The sequence below is a fragment of the Nipponia nippon genome, unplaced genomic scaffold (assembly GCF_047370975.1).
Source record: "Nipponia nippon isolate SJK-2023a ecotype South Korea unplaced genomic scaffold, ASM4737097v1 scaffold_3, whole genome shotgun sequence".
Classification (NCBI taxonomy): domain Eukaryota; kingdom Metazoa; phylum Chordata; class Aves; order Pelecaniformes; family Threskiornithidae; genus Nipponia; species Nipponia nippon.
In genome coordinates, this window is record NW_028262347.1 from 67194915 (window position 1) to 67216707 (window position 21793).

At 48.6% G+C, this 21793-nt stretch overlaps 1 protein-coding gene across 1 annotated transcript; it reads left to right on the top strand.

Annotated features, from left to right (window-relative positions):
• The first annotated feature begins 1548 nt into the window (after positions 1 to 1548).
• Positions 1549 to 20402, top strand: SINHCAF (SIN3-HDAC complex associated factor). The gene is made up of 6 exons (XM_087765935.1): positions 1549 to 1675; positions 12093 to 12240; positions 14339 to 14438; positions 15389 to 15515; positions 16932 to 17082; positions 17939 to 20402. The coding sequence occupies exons 2-6, from the start codon at positions 12113 to 12115 to the stop codon at positions 18099 to 18101; spliced, it is 669 nt and encodes a 222-aa protein (XP_087622061.1). The 5' UTR covers positions 1549 to 1675; positions 12093 to 12112; the 3' UTR covers positions 18102 to 20402.
• Positions 20403 to 21793: the final 1391 nt, after the last annotated feature.

The window sequence follows — 21793 nt, forward strand, 5'->3', positions numbered from 1 at the left end:
GCCAGTAAAATGATATATGTATTTTGAGAAATTATTCGGCACTAGCTACGCCCGTGTCTCACAAGTTCAATGATGTGATTTGGTTTAGCTGTGTCTGGAAGGAAGCACCGGTAACAAAGGCAGCACGCTACGATCATTCCAAAAAAAACCCAAACCAAAAACCACCTCACAGATAAACCTGGAAACTTCCTTGTGAGAAACCCTCCTGCGCTTGGTGCCCAAGTGGACTGGTTTTGCAGCACTGAGGAAGGAAACGGTGTAGAATTACCAAGGATTTACCAGCGAGTGGAGATGATGCGAGGTGCTCAGACCTCCTTTTTCAGTAAGGAAAAGTAGCCTGTCCTGCTCTCACGGAAATCCCCCCAGGTTCGCTAGTGCTGCTGCTGGAAGCAAAAGGATCATTTCAGCAAGCGTTCTCGGTGAGCTGCTAAATCTGTGCCTAGATTAGGCTTAGACTGGAAAGGTCACTATCAAGATAAAATCACTCATAGAAACACTCATCCCCATTATTTTAATATTTTTGAGTATTAAACAACAACAACTGCACGCTGTGCCTGAGCTGCTGTCGATTCTGTGGGAAACTTTTTATCTTTTAAATAGTTTGAAAGAAGGCATTCAGCATTCGGGCTCGGTTCGCGCCTAAGCCTGGGAGGGAGCAGCTTGCGGTTTTACTCCGGCGAAGAGGCTGCAGTAATGGTGCTCCGTCGGAGGGGCCGGCCTGCTACCTTGTGTATCCCACGCTAACCCTTCCCACACAGTTAGTTGTTCAAGGAAATCTATTTCAACATAACCCCCCAGCTGTTGCGCGAGGCAGCTCTTCCCACATTGCACAAAGAGCGTGCACCGAAGGTTGCAGTGATGCGCGTTTTTAAATCGCTCATTCTGACGCAGCAAGGAAAAATTGCACGAGCCACCGACGGTTCTTCAAGGGCGTTAAAACGAACCCCACGTGGAAAAAAAAAAAAAAAGCCAAACAACCCAACACCAACAAAAAACTTCCCCTCTCGCTCCGGAGTGCGCCGCGGTTCAGCGCCGGTGCCAGCGCGCGGCGAGGCGCCCGTTACGGCGGCAGCACCGCTGAAGAGGGACCGGTGCCCCCGCAGCGCCCGGCTGCGGCGCGGCGCGTTCGTTCCGCCTGGCGGGCTGCGGGGCGCGGGGCGCCGCGGGGAGGCGGGCGGCGAGCGCCGCCCCCCGCCCCCGCCCCCTCCCTGCGCGCCGCCGCCGGCGGGCGGGCAGGTGCCCGGGGACGGGCCCGCGGGGGCCGGGGCTGGGGCCGGGGCTGGGGCCGGGGCCGGGACCCGCCCACCGCCGGCCGGGGGCGGGGCGGGGGAGCGGGCCGCGTGCGTGAAGTCATCTCCGTCGTCACAATGGGCAACACCTCCCTCCTCCCAGGCTTCCCGCGCGGCCTTTCTCCCTTAAAAGGACAATGGGGCGCGCAACGCGAGAGGGCTCGATTGAGGAGAATGGGGCCGTGGGAACGGCGCGTGCGCAGAGCGGCGGGCGCCGAGGGGAGGAGTGACGGGGGGGCGCGGGCTCGCGCGCCCGCCCGCCCGCCCGCGCTGGCCGGCAGAGCGCGGAGAGGGACGGGCCGGGCGCGCAGCCGCCGCCTTCGCCCCGCACGGCGCCGCACGGCACGGCACGGCACGGCGCGTTTGTTGGCGGGCACGGCAGAGCGGTGAGTGGCGGCTTCTTCTTTCTGCTCGGGCGGGAGGAAAGAAAAGTACAGCCGAGGCGGAACGGGAGGTTTAAACCGGGTTTTTTTGTTGTTTGGGGTTTTTTTGTGTGTGGTGTTGGGGTTTTCGTTGCAGCAGGCGGTGGTTCCTGCGAAGTACAAGTTGCTCCCGGAGCCTGCCTTCAGTTCTGCCGCGGCGAAAAGACTTTGCCGCCTGAAACAGTTTGACACGCATGGCTCCTGTGCGCGGCGTTTTCCCCCTTTTCTTCAGTCAGTGGAGTTTAAAGGAGGCGCTGGCGGGGAGGAACGCCTCCCGCCTTGCCGCGGACCCGTCCCGAGAACTCTGACTTTCCCCCCGCCAAAGTACGGTTAAAGCCCCGAGTCCCCAGGAGGGAGGGCAGCCGCGTTCCCGACGATTTCGCTCCAAAAGCGGCCCCCAGCTGCGGAGCGGGTTAGGGGAGCCGGGCTGCCTGGCGGTGCCGGGCTGCACGGCGCCCTGCCCGGGCCGCGGCCGCCCAGCCTCGCCACGCGGGCTGCGGGCCCCGCCGGCCGTGCCTCTCGCCGCTGCGGGGCGGCTGGCGCAGGTGCGGCCCCGCACCGCGCACCTGTAGCGCCGGCGCGCTCGAGTTGGAGCCGGCGGCGGGCGCGGTGGTGGCCGCCATCCCTCCCTGCCTCCCCCCCCCGGGGTCTCGCGGGGGGAGAGGGGGCAGTTGTTTTCGTTTCGAGTCGTCGCTGGCATCGGCGGGGGGGCCGGGGTCTGTGCACGCCCCGAGAGCGGGGGAAACGTGCGGGCTGGCGTGACACGTGCTGCCGGTCGCACGGGTGGCGGCGTGGGGCCTTCCCCGCCTCGGCGGGCGCCCGGCCCGGTGCGCGGCGGGGACGGGGCGGCGGGCGGCGACGGCGTCTCGCCGCTCTGGCGGCGGAGCGCGAGCGAAGGTCGCCCCCGGCAGCGCGGTGCCCGCCGCCCGGCTGCTCCCAGCGCCTGGCCTCCGCGCGCTGCGCGCGGGGCGGCCGGCGTGCCCCCGGCGCGGCACGTAGGCAGCGCCCGGCTGCAGGGAAAACAAAGGGCTCGCGTGTGCGGCGGGCGCCGCGGCTCCCCGGCGCGCCGGGGGAACGCGCTGCTCCGGGGGGGGGGAGGCTCGGCCCCGGCCGGGGGGCGGGGGGGTTGGTGGGGTGAAACTTGTCCCGCGGGGGACGGCGCTGGGCAGCGGCTGGCTGCCGGGTTTGGAGGACTTTGGAGGGGCGGTGAAACTTTGGATGCACGCGCGCTCCCCTCGGTACCGCGCTGCGCGCACGGCGCGGGCGGGCGAGGGGGCGAGCCCCGCCGGCCGCCCCGGGGCTGCCGCAGGGTCGGGGGTCCGTGTCGCCCCCGCCGCGGCGTGCCCGCGTTGCTGGGAGGTCTGCGACGGCCCTTTGAAGTGCAACTGTTGCCATGTTTGAATTACGTCAGGGCCGAGCCATGAGGAAACAGCGCGGGGCGGCGGGGGGACGGGACGGGACCGGGGGGGGGGGCGGCGGGAGGCGGCCGTCACCCTGCCGGGGCAGGGGTCGGGGTGCCCGGCGGGGCTGCGGCGGCTCGGACCCCGCTTCCCGCCGCTCCCCCCCCCCCCCCGCCCCCGGTGCCGGATGGGGCGGCTGCACCGAGACCGCGTGGTGGGGCGGCGTTTGCAGCGCGGGGGCCGCCTGGCAGCGCCCACCCCCGCGCTCGGGGCTTTCCTCCCCGGCGCGCCGCCTTCCCCTTCCTGCGCTGCTTCGATTTATTTTGAATTTTATTCGCCTTTCGGCGAGTTGAACGCCTGGCAGCACCGCGGCGGGGGGGCGGGGGCCGCCCGCCTGCGTGCTCCCGCGGCTCCACCTGACCGGCGGGGCCGCCCGCGAAAGTAGGTCGGCCGCCCCGGGGCGGGGGCGGGGGGGGGGGGGTCGTCTTTGTTCCCGGCGCCGCCGCCCGCCGCGGCCCCCCGCCGCCGAGCGAGCCCGCGCCCCACCGGCCGTCACGGGCGGCAGCCGGGCGCCCCGCCGTGCCCGGGGCCGGCGCTGCCACGCGGTGCTGGGCGGAAAGCGGCCGCCCCCCGCACTGCGGCTGCCCCGGGGCCGCGGGCGCGGCGCCACCGGACTCGACCTTTTCGGGCGTCTTTCATCACTGTTATTTCATTGTTTTTAAAAAAAAACTTGCAGTTTTGGGGCGGGGAAGCGCTCCCGCTCGCGCTCTCCCTTTCACGAGATAAAAGTTGCCGTCCCCCCTCGTACGCCCGTCTCCGGACGCGCGCAGCGGGAGGGATTTAAAGGCAGCGGCCGAACCTGTTGTTGCCGCGGCCGTGCCTCAGCGCGGCGAGCGGGGCTGGAGCCTGCCCGCCCGCCCGGGGCTGCCCCAGCTCCCCCGGCGGCTCTCCCCCGGCTCTTCCTCCGAAGAGCCTTGTGCCCGTCAGCTGACGGGCGCTCCTTTGGGCCCAAATGATTCAGTAATCGTTACAACTGCAAACAAGTTTGGAGCTGTGCCCCGGCGCTGTAGTTGTGCAGGCAGCTGGCGCAGGACGCTGCCCCGCGACCTGCGGCTGTGAGCCTGAAGCCACGCGTGGCTCGGCGGGGCTGGAGACAGGGCCTGGCGGGGGGGCAGAGGGAGAGGAGGAGGCCCAGGGTCCTGAATTTGAGCCCCGAACTTCAACAGCATCGCATTTGCGGTGGAGGCCGAGTAGCATGCTTGAGCACAACCTAATTGTAATGCTCTCTTTTTCATTTTGAATTTTAATTTGGCGCTGGAGGAAGGTGGTAGGTTGACGGCCATGGAGACATCTGCTTAACCCTTTTACAAGACAAGCCGGGAGGGTGGTGGTTCCTCAGCAAACCCCTTTACTACTGTGTGCTTGCTTCCAAAAGTGAGACTGTTTCTGTCAGTCATGTGCAGGGTGTATACTGTGGAAACCCCCTTCTCCCCAGTCTGCACATAGCCAGATTCGCTGTGTAGTTTACAGCTTTTTTTTAAATAAAAAGATTGCACGAACTCTGCAGTGTAGAGGCAGACAGTGAACTGGAGGCCTTTCTGCTGACCCTAGTGGACGCTGAACTCCTTTCGCACCCAGGTAAATTCCACGTTTCTTGGGATCTGTGTTCCCTGGGAGAGAATCAGCAAGTAACAAGTCGTGGGATTTCAAACACACCCACAGGCATGCAGCATCCAGCTCCCACTGAAAGTAGGTGGGATTGAGTGCCAGAGCCTCTGGGAAAAATTCCTCCTTGCTTCTCTCCCAGCCCGGAGATTCTCAGAGAGGAGCTAATTGCTTATGTTTGCAGTCTTCCCGTTAAAAAGAAAACATTACTGACTTCTAAGAAGATGATGATGTTAAAAGACCTGATAAATTCACACAGGTTAAAAATAAAGAACATAAAAAAACGGTGATGGTTTGTTCTCTTAGTCAGGCTGAACAGCTCTTTCTGTGTCACCAGCCTCTCTGCTTTGCATTGATTCTTAACACCTGGTGCTTTGTACCTCTGTCATAACGAGGTGAATGACATGCATGGTCCTACTTGACAACTGACTTCTTCAGACTTGCACCCCTTCTAGCACTCGCTTTTTAACAGAAAGAAGCAGCTAGTGAGCTGGGGCCTGAAAACTGAGCGGTTAAGCAGAACGCATGGGCGGGACTCCATTTTGTGACTCAAGCCTTGGCATTTCTGTAGAACGTGCTCAGTCCAAAGTCCAAGTGAAATGACCAGTAATATTACTTAAGTACATGGAAATGTATCCTTTTTAATGAAGTCACTTCAGCTATTCTGCGAAATAATTACTACTACTTCTGTTCAAGTTCCCATCAGGTATGTTACCCTCAAAAAAAAAAAAAAAGTGCCCCAGAAACCCCCCCAAAACTGTTGACTGTCTCATGATTTCAAGCGTCTGTGATGCTTTTTCAGTAGCAGGTGGTTGCAAACAGCATCATAACAGCTGCAGTGACTGTACTCAGATAAGAATCGCAGGCTGAACTCCAGCACTTGCTTGAGAACATCCCGGGGCTCCTGATCAGGCTGAGGGTGGTGTTAGTTATGCAACAGGAGTTTGGGGGGGCGGGTGGTGTCCTCTTTCAAGATGGAATGTCTGCAGGTGGGACAGGTTTGGGATTTTTTTTTTTGTTTTTCCCCCCCCTCTATGCAAATCTTACTGATGACTGTTTTCATGCTTTGGCCTCTCCTTTCTGGAGCACTAACCGCATGGCAGTGTAGAGGAACACCCAAGTGGCTTAGCCTTTCGCTCCTCTTGTCTAAATGGGTTAGGTAGTTATTTCCCACTGAAGATCAGCAGGTAAGTGGGCTCCTTTGTGACTTGACTGCTTCTGAAAACTGCACTGAGATGAGCTTGTGACCCGGCCAGAATGCTGTGGAGGCTCAAACGTGGGAAAGAAACGTCCAGTTTGATTTTTGAGACGTGCTTGGTAATTGCTGCCAGTTGCATCCCCTGTGCTAAGATTTCACTGCAGCACTGAGCACACAACAGTAGCTGCGGACAACTACCAGCAAAAGAGCGAGTTACTTATTTTGGCAGAGGAAAGATTCCTGAAGATGTAGTTTTGACCTTTTACTGGTTTTGCTCAGCTCATCATGTGAAAACTCCACGGGATGCTGTTTCATTCAAATGTGCTTGGGCTGCAGTGGCCAAATACAGCTTTCCTCCAAGTAAAGTTGTTTTGGGTGGGGAGAAGAAGGGAAGTGGAAGGAAAATCTGAGGATATAAGGGGACCAGAAGAGTGTACAGTATGCACGATTCTAAGGTTATGGTTGTTGGAAATTAGTCACTCTGTTTTGAGCTCTAAGGACAGATGACAGCATAAAAAACTGTTTTTGCAAATACTGAAGTTGCATCTTCAGATTACTCCAATTAAGCTCGGTGTCTTACTTCCTTGGAGCATTCTGGCTTTGGGCATGTTAAAATACAGTTTTCTGGGGTCCAATTTTAACTTCTATTCCAAAGTTTCTTTTTGCAGCATATAAACTCAGGGAGGAGGTATGTTTACACTGAGTCTCTGATATAGATCAGCTCCTCTGTTGATGTACAATTCTCTGTCCTACAGTTGATTTTCAGTAGAGGTATTGCAGTTTATTTCAGCAGAGGGACAGGCCCAAGAATTTATTAGCGAGACAAGCAACTCTGCTTCTGGCGCCATAGACAGCTCTGGAAGCATTTTTCGTGTGTGTGCATGTGCCTGGGTGTATGCGCTTGCAGATGTAAAAGCCAGAGCAAGTATATTCTTTCTATATTAAGGCGTTTGTTTCTTTTACTTTAGAAGAAAAAAAATGTACTGTTTTGGCTATGTTTCTTAGTTCCAGTGAAACACTGTGGAGATGAGCATTGTGAAAGTTTTACCGACAGGAACCGGCTGCATCAACATATGTAGGCTTGATCGTATTTTTCTGTAGCCTAATTTCAGGGAGGCTGTACCAAGGCTGTTTTGTACGCAGAAGGGGAAATCAAATTACTTGCAGTGATTGTCCTCCTCTCTGACAACGTACTGGCAGTTTTGTGTTGCACAAAGGGTGAATGCTTCAGGGTCAGAGTGAGGAGATGGAAAGAGAGGAAGGTATTGAGTAGCTGGACCGGCATCCCTCTGCTCTCCCATAACCCCAGGGAATGTTTCTCTTTCAGCTTTGCAAGAAGCAGGTGAGCATGTTCCTTCCGACTGGCCTGATAATTGTGTTACAAAGGGAGACATGCCCGCCTTCTAGGAATTCCTTCCTTTCTGTTAGAAAAGGTTTTCATTCTTCTTGGGTGATCAGAAGGAATCTGGAAAGGCAAATGAAAGTGGCTCAGCTTTTCTTATTTGAAAAATCTAAAAGAGTTCAGAAGTTCTTCCCTAACTTGAAAGCTTAATGAGCATCTGAAGCAATACCTCCTTTTAATTTAGATCATCACATTAAATTTTGTGAAGAAAACTAAGCACCAAATTCTAGTTCTGACAGGTAACAAAAGCATGAAACCATTTTCACACGTGTGATGCATGCTGCTTTGTACCAGCCTTTCACAAATGTAATAAGCAGGTTGTGTTGTTTTGTTTTTTTTTAATTCTCCACCTACTTTACTGTTCTCTGCTTGACTCCAAATTTTTTGCAAGACAAGTCTCTATTTTTGATGCTACTTTTGCAAAGATGAGAGGGCAGAGGGATGGAGAAGACTTGTTCCTGCAGTCTTTTCCGAGTCCGTTCAAGTTGCTAAAGCAGTTGCTTAAAGCAGAACTTGGGGAACAGCAACCTCTCCTTTTGCAGGGGGGCCAGGGAGGAGGAGGAGGACCACTTTTCCCCTGACCTGGTGGAATACTGCTGCCTTACCAGTGCAGGTAAATCTCCATTTCTGCAGAATGACAAATATGCTCCACTGGGATTTCTGATTCTTTGCTGGTGAGCTGCCCCTTTCACTTGTGTGCAACTGCTGATTTAAAAGACGTCATATATTTCAGTAACATGCTTAAATTTGACAAAATTATCTTGTGTAATGCTTTTTTTGCTTCCGTGGAGCTACATTCCTACTTGCCATCTTTTCATCTGTCCCAAATTTCGCGTGGTTAAACTTCCACAGCTAAGATTCAGGCGTTACGGTAGCTGGCAGTCTAACTCCCTGGTTCTAATTTGAGATCTAAATTGCAAAGGTTTCAAGTTAAACCTTTTAAAGAGCCCAGTCATATGTACTTCTAAGTACACTTAAGTCTATAGAAATGTAGTGTCAATTCAGCGCTAGACACACAATTACGGTTTAGAATGGAAGCTGAGACAGAGAGCTTTAAGTTTAGCGGTGCTGATAAGTACTTCTAGGCTCAAATGCTTCTGTATTAGCTATTAAGCTCTCCAGCTGACAGAATATTTAGTGTATAATGGTCAAATGGCAACTGTTTAGGATTAAATGTGTAACTGGACTGACGCCTTCCATTTATAACTGCACTTTGATGCAGTTGTCAGAGAAATCTGTTTTACTTGTGGTTTTGCTACTAGCTCTTCCCCATTCAGGCATGATATATGGTAATATCGTTGCTGACCATTCATCAAGTGGGAAACAGATGGCACTAGTTTCCCTTCTATTGAAAGACTGTGTTGAAAGGCTGCTCCTGTGAGAATGGCAGCAACGATGCAAAACACAGTATTTTCAGAATACATGTCTGATGCCAGCCTTTGCCAGAAGATTAATTGTAAAACAAGCATCTTGTTCTATGTGGTATAAATACCAGCTGGTGACAGAAATCATCTCAATCAGCGTCTGGGTTTCTGAGAGAAACCAAGTTAGAAAGTAAAATTGTTGAGATCAGTTCTGTGTCTTGCCCTGCAAAGGTCAAGATGTTCTTGCTGCTTAAGTTTTGTGTCTGCAGTTAGTCTTTGACTTGCTAAAGAAAAGCACCAGGCCACAGACTTAATGTTGGGGAAGTCAAGCAAAATCTAAAATTGCTGTTTGGTAGTTGGAAGTTCCCAGGTGAACATGCTGTTGGGTCTCCAGGGGCTTGTTAAACACAGCGTGCTCAAGAGACTGTTTCTTGAAGAAGCACGTCAGATGCTAAGAAACAAAATACATACTCTAAGTGTTTGCCTAGACACTGTTGTTTATTTGTCTTGACAGTCCAGGGATGCTAACCCGATTTGGCTGTGCATTCAAGTTCATTTGCTACGTGTCCCTGAAAACATACCTAAGCAGAAGCAGAGAGTGGTTCCGACTCTAACCATCTCTCAACAAACCCATTCAGCAGGCCACTAGTTGGATACCACCTTTTACTTACTACAGCTGCTCCTGGCCTTCAGGCAAATGCTGTGCTAACAGAGGGAGCAGTGAGTCTCCTGAGAAGCCTGGCAGCATTTGGGGTGACTTCGCTGGATATTTGCACAAATCGTTCTTGCGAGAACCCAGCCCTAGGTGAGCTCCTTGTGCTGTGAATGTGCATGAAGAAGAAAGGAATACAGCACTTCAGGCCTGTGGCAAACAGCATGAGTTGGGACAGGAGGGAAGGGCAGACCTGTCCTTTCCTTCTGTCTCTTAATTAGTCCCTTGCTATCAACAGGCTCTGCAAGGGGTTTGGTCAAGACAAGCTTTTTTGGAGAGTTGACTTGTGTCTTTCTACGTGTTTGCGCAGTAATAATTGCAAGGAGACGCAACCTCAGTGGGCACCAAGTGGTCTTGTATTATAATATGCTAGACTGAAATGTAAACGCGTACGCGTTCAGCTGGATATGGGTTCCTTAAAGGATTTTGTGTGAGAGTATTAACCAACAATATTAGATAAAATTTTTTGCTTTTCTGTTGTTCTCAGGAGCCTGGGAACATTGTGCAGAACCTTGTGTGTTTATTTTGCGTTGCTGCCAGGCTCTGATCTTCCCCTCTGGGCTGGGGGGGTGTGTTTTTACCCCTGTGTGGAGGACTGCGACTAGGCCTGGGTGGTTCACTAGCTTTTGCTGTGGTCCTGCGAAAACGCGCAGGATCTTCTTCCCTCGCGCGCAATCTCTGTCTGTCAGTGAGGTAAGCACGATGCTAGCACGGTATGGCCGTTTTGTGGAAGCATGTTTTTGACCTCACCTGAAGCTGCTTTTCAAATTATTTTATTGTTGCAAGTCCTGGTGCTGTAGACTGAAGATTTCAGGTTAATTTTCTCTGTCCCCCTGGAGGATATTAGAATTATGTCCCTTACCTTCCTGCAGGTGGAAGATTTGGGGACAGATCCCTATGCCACATACATTCACCAGTAACCCAAGTTGGGTTGGTGGGACTTGGCAGTCCCTGGGACTGAGAAGTGACTGGGAGTTCCTTCTCGCCAGATTTTCCCAGAAGTGATGGAGACGCTGCTCTCCCCAAAGTCCTGCCTGAGCTACTGGGTCTTTTGGTAGTATTTGTGGGGAGGAGAGGTAGTTTTCTGTTGGCTTCTACAAGAATATAAAAACTTGGCCTTTTATTAAGGGAAGAGGGGGAAATCTTGTGTTATTTGCATGGCTCTGTCTACTTATTTTTTAAAAGCAGAAGTTCTCAGCGGTGGGAACCCGTTCTCATGGAGCTTCCTGCAGCCGGTGGCCTGTCCCCTCTCCGAACAGTTAGTGTATGATAAGAAGCAGCAGAGGTGGCTGAGGCGAACCTTGCGCTGTGGTCTGTTTAAGGGCGAACCTCTTGGAACAGTCCCCACCTGTGTTGTAAGACAGATGCTGTGTGGCCTGTGAGGACTTGCTGTGTGTCCAGGCCCAGCGCCAGGAAAGCACCGGCTTTGCTCAGTTGTTGGTTTGTTTTTTTGAAGTGCTGTGGGAGCTCTGTCTGCTCTGACAGCTTCTCATGCCGTGCCAGACTGTGCCTAACAGGAGTCTGCGCTGGGGAGTAACTGGTGCCTGGGGAGAACTGATTTGGTGGTGGGGACATCATGTCTTGAAGGGGTCTTTGTTGTGGTGACTGCAGTAAATCCACTTTGTGGATTTTGTAACTAACTTTAAAAGTTTCTGCCTGGAAAACACCTCCACTGGATGTTACCTGCTCTGATAGCAAATCCCAGCCCAGGTTTACTGCAAAGGATAGGCAGACCTCTAAGAGCAGCATGGCTTTTGGCTTTCTGAGACGGTGCTGAGTTTGCAGAGCTGGTGGTTAAGAAGAAACAACTTCCCTGTAAACGGAGTACCTTTTGCTCCAGCGTCACTGGTGGTGGCTGAGATGTGTGGTAGGCGCATGCTGAAATGCGCCCCAGGGTCCTGCTCCCCAGCCCTTTTCCAGCTGGGTTTCCTTCCCATGGAAAGCAGGGCGGGGAGGGCGAGAACTGAGCCTGTGCTGACACGGAGCTGGGATGTGGCTGGGATGCTCACCCAGGCCTGAGAGTCAAGAAGTGCTCCTGGGTCCTGCAGTGCAGACATGGCCATTGAGGGCTGGGTGGGACTCCACCCTGCTGTTTTTAGAGCGGCTTTTCAGGTATGTCTGCCCTACAGCCTAGAGGTATGACTCCTACTCACTTTCAACAAAGTTTGGCAGGGATGTTTCCAACAAACACCAGTGATGATGACAAGGTAGTTCAGGTGACCCAGGGTTCAGCTGCCAACTCCTTATCCAGGGGCTGGGGCAGGTTCACACAGCCTGTCCTGCAGCCTGTTGTGCCACATCCATAGGGCTTTGATGAGCCAAGTCAGCTGCATTCACACCTCTGGGTTGTGCTGTTGTAGATGTGCCCTTAGAGTAGAATTGTGCAGTAAGTGAGCTTGTCGTGAGTCCTGCTGGGTATTGCTTAATATTCCAGCTGTTGTTAATTATTTTTTTTTAATAAGAAAGTGCGTTCTAGGTGCATCTGCTCTTCTGGGGCAACACAGGATAGAGCTATGGCCTAATCTAGCAGTTTCCCATCCTGAAGTATAATTTACTTTTGGTTTGCCCAGTGAATTGCCCAGGTTTTTCTTTCAGTTTCTAACAGTGATAAGTAACACCAGTTCCTGTTTGTTTTCACAGGCTACAGCTAGGAGGAAAAGATGTTTGGCTTTCACAAACCGAAGATGTATCGGAGTATAGAGGGCTGCTGTATTTGCAGAGCTAAGTCTTCCAGTTCTCGTTTCACTGACAGCAAGCGTTATGAAAAGGATTTCCAGAATTGTTTTGGGTAAGATTCTTTCTTCAGTCAACATTGTGGTCAGTCATGGTGTTGATCTCAGGGCCACGAACCTGACGTGCTGTCCCTCTTGCTCTGAGAGGCTGAAGGACTAGGTTAGCAGAGGTGGGTGGTGGGGGAAGGCTGGCTTCAGCTTCCTCACAGCTTTCCTGGCCAGGCCAGGAGGGGCTGGATCCTCTGCTGCTGTGTACGGTACCGTTTGGTTGTCCGTCTGCTGTTGCTGCCAATGGAGAGCTGCTGTAGTTCCTAATGGCAAAGAGTCAGGCTCGTGCCTCTCCCACCTCACAGCACGTGCAGGGATTTAGACCCCTCTCAGGCTGTGCGTTTTGCACATGTTGCTTAGGGGTATAAATTCCCACACAAGATGGTAAACAGCACAGGTCCATGGAGGTTTTCTGTGGCTCTGAAGATTCAAGAATGTTAAACAAAACTTGATGTGTAAATATTTAGCACTTCCAGCAGGGCTTATGCACAGTACCTTGTTTCAGGTATTGGTGCCTTTGTTCAAATAGGGCATATCAAGATGTTATTAAAACTTTTCATTGGAAGCCCATTCTGGTAGAAAGTGAGCATCAAGTAATTAGCTTTCCAATTAGGTGATGTTGCATGTAATGTTACTTGAAAGCATTGGTAAGCAAAACTATAAATACCAGTGATTTCTTGTACTAGCTGCTGTGACCTTTTAACTTTTTTGAAATACTTCGAAATTCTGTCTAAATTTGTGTCCCTGAATTGTCAGCAAAGCAAATTCTTCTGTGATAGCTTGTAATTATTTTTTACTTTGTTTATTTTGAAACTTTTTTCTGAGGCAATAAGAATTTCTCCTGTTTATGCTGTAGTTTTCCATGAAATTATTTCCCCTGGAAAAAAGTCTGTTGTCAATAGATACTTTCTGCTTTTTCTTTCTAGTCTTGTTGGATTACCTCTCATCAAAACCTTAGGCCCGAGTGAAAATTTCATGCATCACATTAAAAACTATATATACATATCAGTTGCTGCTCTTGTCTCAAGTGCTTAACTTCATATGTGTAAATCTTTGCAATCTTTAGAAATATTTCCCTGTCCTCCCCTTTTTCTAGAAACACTCCTTTCAAGTGTTGAAAGGACAAAACCAAAGCTTTATAGTGCTTTGTATTTACCATGGTTTTTTGTACATAAATCTGGTGCTGACAATTCTTCTTGTCATATTTCTTGGCTACTGTCCTTGGCAGGGGAAAGACTGTGTGAAGGCCCGGTTCGTGTTTGTTTTTTTTTTTTTAACTGCAGTAAAGAAGCTTGCAGTATACCAGGGCCTTTGGTCTTGCGCTATCTGAAATATGTTTGTCAAGGTAAAAATGCAGTCTTAACACTGAGCAAATAACGGCTTATCTGAGCCTGCCCTGTTCATCTATAAATGCTTCAAAGTCTTCCCATTTAAATAGCTGAAAAATTCCACAGTGTATCCCCTTTATATTTCTTTTAGCGTGGATTAGCAGTAGAGATGATTTCTGAAGAAAGCTCGTTAAAGGGAAGCGAGTATTGCTGTCATTCCAGTGAATGCTGTTTCTGAAACCTTATTCTACGTTTATGCAGGAGTGCGTTCGGTGGTATTTGTTACCCGTCCTTGAAGCTCTGTGAGAAAGTTAAGAGCTGAATAAGCTTCTGTCAGATCTGAGGTCTGTTCCCAAATGCACATTCAAGGAATATGATTATTCCTCCTCCTTCCCTCTCCAGTCAAACCAACCAACCCACTGGAACTGTATGTTCTTGGTTGTTTGGTTGTGTGTGTTGGTTGGTTGGGGTTTTTTTGGTGTTTGTTTTTTTTTTTTTTTTTAAACAAAACCAACTGAAGGTGATGGGACTGTTGTTTTTAGTGCCCCTCTGGAGGCAGATGACAACACCTTTTATTGCTATATGGAAAAGTGCTTTCTGAAAGTGAGACCTGGTCTTTAAATGGCAATGTCTGAGCAGCCCAGGTGAATTGTAATGCCCGAAAAACAGAAATTGAGAGCCCTTCTTTTCTATCAATTTTCATGCTGCTTGCTGTTATCAAGTGAGGGGCTGCTTTTATTAATTGTTGTCAAGTGATTTTTGCTTTTGTTTTTACCAGGCTCCATGAGGCCCGCTCAGGAGATATTTGCAATGCCTGTGTCCTTTTGGTGAAAAGATGGAAAAAATTGCCAGCAGGATCCAAAAAAAACTGGAATCACGTTAGTCATTTATTTCTCCTCCACCCCAAAACTAACTTGTCTCTGCCTTAGTCTGTCATGCTAGAGAGGGGAGGTGCTGGCAAGGATTTGGGATTCGCTATTTCCCCCACACTTGCCCTTCCCACCCTCAGCATCTCTAAATCCTTCCTGGAGTATTTCCTGTTACATGGCTCTTATCTGTCTTCATTTGGTTTGTGTGCAAATGGTGATTATGCAAGCCCAGGATGGAGTCACAGACTAACTTACCTTGTAATTCTTTGTTTTCACAAGCTCATAACTTTGTCCAAAAGTCTCTTATGACACTGAAAGCATTTCAAATTTGGCCTCTCTCCAAAATTGGTCGCTGTTTTTAGTTTTGTTTTTTTTAATAGTTTGAACAAGCAAGGTGACTTGCTTAAGCAACACATAAATCAATGTCGCTTAGTCAGATAATTACAATGACTAATATCTTGCAGCTATTCCCAGTCATATATTCTGTTTTGATACATCTAATTCAGTTTGGGCCTAGGGCTGGGAAGATGATCAGGATTCTTTGTGTATGTTTTAATCTTTATTCAGGAAGCCTTGATGGTAATGGGGAGCCAGAGCTATGGTTATTATTACCACTAGCTTTATTCAGAAGTTAAATTGATGATTTTTTTTTTTTTTTTTAAAAACTCCAGGGCAAATGCTTGGCAGACACTCTTTATTGGCTTAGACAACTGTTGTCTTACTAAACTGAATTTGTCAAAAATAAGAAGGTGGCAAAAGTTGAACTGAATGTGCTTTTTAAACTAGTTTGCTGCATTTTCCTACAGACTCTTGAAAAAAAAGAGTGTCGGTGCACAGAACTGCCTTGGTTTAACTAAATTGGTTTTGAACACCTTCAGCTAAGTCAGTATAGATACCTTGACTAGGGCGGTATCTGGGCATGATGCAGAAGTATTATGCATGCATTTTCTGTGTTCTAGGTGGTAGACGCCAGGGCTGGACCCAGTCTTAAAACAACATTGAAACCAAAGAAAATGAAAACTCTGTCTGGAAGCAGAATAAAGAGCAATCAAATCAGCAAACTGCAAAAGGAATTCAAGCGGCACAGTAAGTGGATCCAAAGAGATTTTGGCCTACCCTAACATAGCTTACTGTTAACTGGCCAAGCTGAATCCCCATTTAGATTCAATTGTACGCTCACACATTTGGGCGCTTCCCGTTTTCACAATGGCTCGTCCTCCGAGGGCTTGGGGAGGGGGTGGAATGAGGAGGGAGAGCTTGTGTGCCAGGTGGGCTGCGAGACAGAGGTGGGGAAGCAGCGAGGGGGAGTGGGGAGCCTGGCTTGAAAGTGTAGGCAATTGTAGCTTGTGTCCGACGCTTAAATGACGTGTCTCTAGAAAGAACTTCTTGGGCAAGACCCTCATTGAAACTGAAGTTGGAAGAGGTTTCCCTCTGCTCTCAGTAATGCGCTATAGTCATTTTCAGCTCTCTTTTCCCATGAAGCACTGTTCTGTTGATACCACTATTGGTCTTTTTCTTCCATACATGTTTTCAACCCAGGCTTTCTATATAGCCTAGATTTCTGCCCCCCCGCCCCCTGTAAATTCCTACCATGTTTCCTTTGTATCGTTTCCTTACACCTTTCTCTGCCAGTCTCGCTGATTTCTTTCCACTAGCCCTTAGACTCTTCAAATAGATTTGGATTCATAGCTTTCCAACAAAGCCATCTGGCAGTTAAGCTCTAAATATATGTCGGTACTTCAGGTTTTTCCTCTAAAGCAAACCTTCCATCTTAACTGTTACTGACTTCGTTTTCTTTCTCTTTCAATTATCCTATCTGGCCTGAAGGAAAAGCTCTCGAAAGAATCAGTAAAGGCCCTGACCCAAAGAGCTTGTATCTCCTCATTCAACGTGCTATAGTTAATCTGATTGTGTTACTGTAGGTGCTAGAGATGACTACAAGGTAGGCTAGTAGACCCTCTGTTAAGATGTGCGTCTGCACTGTTTCAATAGCTTGTAGTCTCGATCCAGCAAAAGCTCCATACTGCCTAACCCATTGCGCTAATGAGAAGAGCTTTGCAAGACGTTAACCGAATGGGTAAGAAAGGAGATTTACAGTGAGAGAGAAAGTAGTAGGTCTGAAACACAGATCCCCATCGTCTTCGAGCATCTTCCAGTGATTCCAGAGCAGGACTAGGACTTTGTCCAAAGCGTGGCCTGCACAGGCTATGTTTGAGAGCCAGGAACGGAAGCCTGATCCTGAACTTCTTTCCAGTCCCTTGTGTACAAGGACTCCCTCCAGTTCCGAGGTCTGTCTCCCAAATGCTGACTTTTTTCTGACCAAATATCTCTTGAAATCAGCAGGGGCAAGTGAAAAATGGGTTGTCGTTGTTAGGTTTTTCTTGTTAATTAAAAGAAGTCTGTCTCTCTGTTCCCAGTCCACGTGCGACCTTTTACAAGGCAGGAAGAGGGTAAGTTGTTGGATGCATGTCCCGATTCTTGCATTTATTCTTTCCCCTACAGATTCCGATGCCCACAGCACCACTTCAAGTGCCTCCCCAGCTCAGTCACCCTGTTACAGTAACCAGTCTGACGATGGCTCTGACACAGAGATGAGCGCCGGGTCCAGCAGAACACCAGTTTTCTCCTTTTTAGATCTCACGTATTGGAAAAGGTAAAAAGCAACAGAACATGCACTCTGTGCAGATAGCAATTCACTTCACGTACACAGTACTTGATTCTGCTTCTTCAGGAATTTGCTGCCGCTGAACTTAGTTGTTTTAAGGCACAGAGTATTATACAATATCTGTCTGTCTTTGGAAAGAAATGCCATGTGTTTAAGACATTTTCCCCCTATCTCCCTCCAGTTCCCTAAATACTAATACAGTTGCTGAAAAATATTTTTATGTTTTTGGGAGTAGCAGATAATATTCCTGGCTGTCATTATCTTGTCTTAAAACTGCTCTGTAGACATGATGTGTTACCAAGTACAACAGTGCTCCCAGCTTGACAGAAAACATAGCATTTGATTTGGTTGACCTGTGATGGTAGTCATTTTAAAAAAAAAAAAAAAATCTGGAGTGGGAGGAAAACCACAAAATTTTCTGGGACCTGATGAGCTTGTTATCTTTTATTGCCTGTTGTGACACAGCAATCTCTTGTTTAGCTAATTGCTCTATTGAAATTGTTGTGACTTTGCTGCTTCCTCTCACATAGTGTTTGCAAGTGCATAGTAGTCAAGGTTAGTTCAGCCCAGATGGTTGTGTATCTGAAACTTCTCTGGGAAGCAAAATGGGAGACTTAGTTTTGTATGGACAGGGGTTTGTTGGGGTTTTTGCCTTCTTTTTCTTCTTTTTTTCCTCAAAGCAGTGTTGTGGATTTAGACACAGACTTGTTTTCTCTTTCTGAGCAGTCTTTTCCCTATCCTCTGAGCTGGAGGCTCCAAAAAGTAGTGTCTTGGGTCAAACTGATTTTTTGCATTTCTGTATATTCTAAACACACAAAGTCTCTCTCCCTGCCATTTTTTCCAGGCAAAAGGTCTGCTGTGGAATTATTTACAAAGGGCGTTTTGGGGAAGTCCTCATAGACACTCATCTCTTCAAACCTTGCTGTAGCAATAAAAAGTCTGCCACTGAAAAGCCAGAACAAGAAGGACCACAGTCGCCAGCAATCTCCACCCAAGAGGAGTGGTGACTTCCTTGGATAGCTGCAGAAGGTTATAATCCTCTTATTCTCTGGAAAAATACTAGAAAAGTGACTGTTCACTTCGGACACCTGCTATGCTGCCAAAAGACTGTTCCCTAAAACTGTGTTGGGTTTTACTGCTACAATTCCACAAACTCTGAAGCCAGTTTGTATCCTTTCAGAAAGACTGTACATAATATTTAAGATGCTATGGAACACTTAGCAAAGCTGAATGCTGCTGCAAGGTTGTCTAATCCTTCCCCACTCTCCGCCCCCCCACTTGCTTCACAAGTGAATATGAGGATGGGGTTTTGTATATTAAAGTATATGTAGTTCATGTTCCTGTATTGAAAGAAGCAGTGGTTGTAAGGCCTTTTTTTTTTTTTTTTTTTAAAAGTTGGTTGGTAACCTCCCTTAAATCCCCAAGAAAATACTTCATTCTTAGACATGTATGAGTCAATAAGATGAACTAATACATAGAAATGTTATAAGTCACCTCTCTAGTTATATAAATATATATTTTTTTAAAGGTGTGGAGATCTCACCCTATACTACTGACGTAACAAAGACAAATATTTCATCCCTCCTATGTGACACAGACTGGTAAACTGCAGACATTTCTACTACAAGTGGTAGTTATCTGAGAAGGCCCCCAACATAACGTGCTCTTCAGAAGGGGTGGGAGAGCTGTCCTCCTCCTTAGCTAAGGAGGAAGATTTACCTAAGAATTGAACATGGCGAAATGGGAGGCTACTTTGTTTTAACCCAGCAGCAGACACCCTGGGCTTCATGTAGTAACTGACTGGTGATTAGAGGTGGACCAAGAAAACCTCTTGATGCCCAAGTTAGGTGTAGATGATGGCCAAAACTGCGTAACTGCTATCTGTTGGCCCAGCGCAGCTGAAACGTGACCGCAGACCAGGCTTCCTGCTGGTTTTGGACCTGACATAGAACCAAACCCCTCGCTAAGCAAATCCGGCTCTGGTCCAGGGACATAATCTGATTGCAGCCTGGGGTCTGGATTCACGCTTGCTGTTTTGGAATCCTTCCCCTGCAGTGCTTCTCTGTGTTTGGGTTTTGGGGTTTTTTTGTTTGTTTGTTTAAACAACCACCAGATCAATGCTTTTTGTGAATATTGAATATGAAAAGTTCTGTTAAGAATGGTGCTGTACTGAATCGAGGCAGCTGTTTGCATACACGCTCAAAAGATGATAGTATATGGATTCCCAGACAAACTCGTGTGCAACCATTGTGACGCTCCTTCAAATTCCACTTTGCCTGTAGGGTGGAAGCAGCTTCCTGGAAGAGTGCGCTGCAGTTTTAGCTCCCAATTGCTTCATGTTCCTTTTATGAAGGTTTTAACTTGTGTAAGTTGGGAATTCTGCTTTTTTTTGTTTGCTTGTTTGTTTCTGGTTTTGGGGGGAGGGGGGATTTTTCTTACTATTACTTTTTTTGGGATATTCTACAATGGATTGCTACAAGCTTTCCTTTTTGTGAGAGTCATTGGCATAATACTGTGGTGGGTAGGGCTTAGGACTGGACTTCCATGTAATCTCACTTCCTGAAATGGGAATGCTTAGCAAATGAAAATATAGGTAGGGAAAGATGTGTAGGTTTTAAGAGGAGCTTCTACCCTCAAAGCTTTTTTTTTTTTTCTTTTTTTTCCTCTCCTTCTGTTGGGTAAGCCAACCTCTGGAGAGAAAGATCATCAGGGGAAACAGGGCTTTGATTTATCACAGCCTTACAGCTTAGAGCTTTCATTGGTCTTAGTTTGCTTTTCTTGAAGTCTCCGAGATCCTGAAGGGAGGACAAAGCTGCCTACCTTGCTTTCATCTGCAACCAAATAGAATAATAGAATCATTTAGGTTGGAAAAGACCTTTGAGTCCAACCATAGATATAATGGATACTTGCTTGTATAATGGCTTAACTAGGCTGGTCATGCCTAACAAGGGCTTGAGCAAGAGTCTGAGCTGTTTTTGCAGACGCCTGCTTTCATTTGAATTTGTGTTTTCAGCATCAGTAATTCTGTACACCTAAGGCTGCAGTATTGGTGGTAGGATGTGCTCTGATACGGATCATCTCTTCTGTATTTATTTATTTATTGCTAGATTTCAACCGCCAACTGCTTCCCCTACTCCCTCCCACCTCTTCCATTCCCGGTAGTAATGCAAAATGAACTGTATGTAGTCATGCACTTTGTATTAATGTATTAGAAATCTATGGAACCTGTTTTGTACTTTTATACTGTTCAGACACTTGTAATCCAAACTTTTTTTTACTAGGGTAATGAATAAATTTAGACTTGTTTAGAAAATAAACAACTTCTCCTCTGTTTATTTCGGCTAGTGTTTGAACCAGCCTAGGCAACCCATGTTTCTATTTGAACAAGAACTCAAGACCTTTTTTTTCGGGGGGTGAAATAATTCTCTTTCTATTTAGTTTGGGAGGAAGAGCAGAGCAAGGGAAGGAGATGGTGTTTATTATGATAGACAGCTGTCTTGGGGCAGAATCACAGAGCTTTCCCTTGGCACTGCGTGTGTGTCAGGCGTTCCTTTACTGGGAATGGGTGGTGCTGACATTTGGTGTTCCCGGGGGGCTTGCTCTCTGTCTAGCTCGCTGGCATTCAGCGAAAGCCAGCTGAAGCAACAGCGTTAAAGGTCTGGTGCTGACAGCATGTGGAAACATCCCTTTCCAGATCCAGCGGAGTCAGTGGAAGAGACTACTGCTCCTCTACTGAAGCTGCATCCTGGAGCGTTTCTTCCCACGACAGGCGTAGTCAGCTGGATAAGCTCCAGCAGACTGGTGGGAGCAAGGTCTTTGGCAGGAGATGGCAGCGAGTAGCTGAGTTTAGGAGATGATGAGGTTATGCCCTGATAATGGGTAAAACATTGCAATCTTTGGACTATTTTGGACTTTAGTGGAGATACTGATTCATTCCTGCTGATATGCTGGCTATTTCCTTATAAATTGAGCACGATGATATTCAGAGATTCACGTGGAAATCATTTCAGCGAAAGCTCTGCATAGACTGCAAGACCACATGGTTTTAGTACAAGATTAGGACATATTTACATTATCTGCTGTAGATGCCTAAATGTACATTGGGCGTGATTCTGTTCACCTAAAATGAAAAGCTGTATGTAACATCACTGAAGAGAAGCAGCTGCACCAAAAGGTGGTTTAAAGCAGGTAAACTTAGTATGTAGCCCACTGTTTGCAGCTTCCACCCTTTTTCAAATAATGGATTCCTTTTCCTTCTCTTTTTACACTGCTGCTACCACGCCGGTGACTCCAGGTACTGTGTGCGTAACCTCCAGGTGCTGAGAACGTCCATGTTGATGGACAGAGGGCTTTTTTTCGTGGGGCGGATAACCTAATGGAGGGCTACAGCTGCAGAGCAGGAAGCCCCCGTTGGGGAGGCAGGACTTGCCATCTTCAGAGCAATGTGAAATGAAATCAGGAGGCAAAATGCTGGGTAAAGCCCTCCTGTGCTTCACCTGAGTCAGCTGTCACAATGACAAGTGTGCCATCTGCTGAAATACCAAGCAAGCATTATGAAGATGCTTTAGAGAGGCTCGTATTATACTCAAAAGATGAGGAAAAACAAGGCATGTGACAGGAAGGTATTTCACTGGAGGTCACCAATGGACAGGGAGCAGATCCACGATTTCCAAAGCCTGAGCTGAGCGCCCAGTGCTGC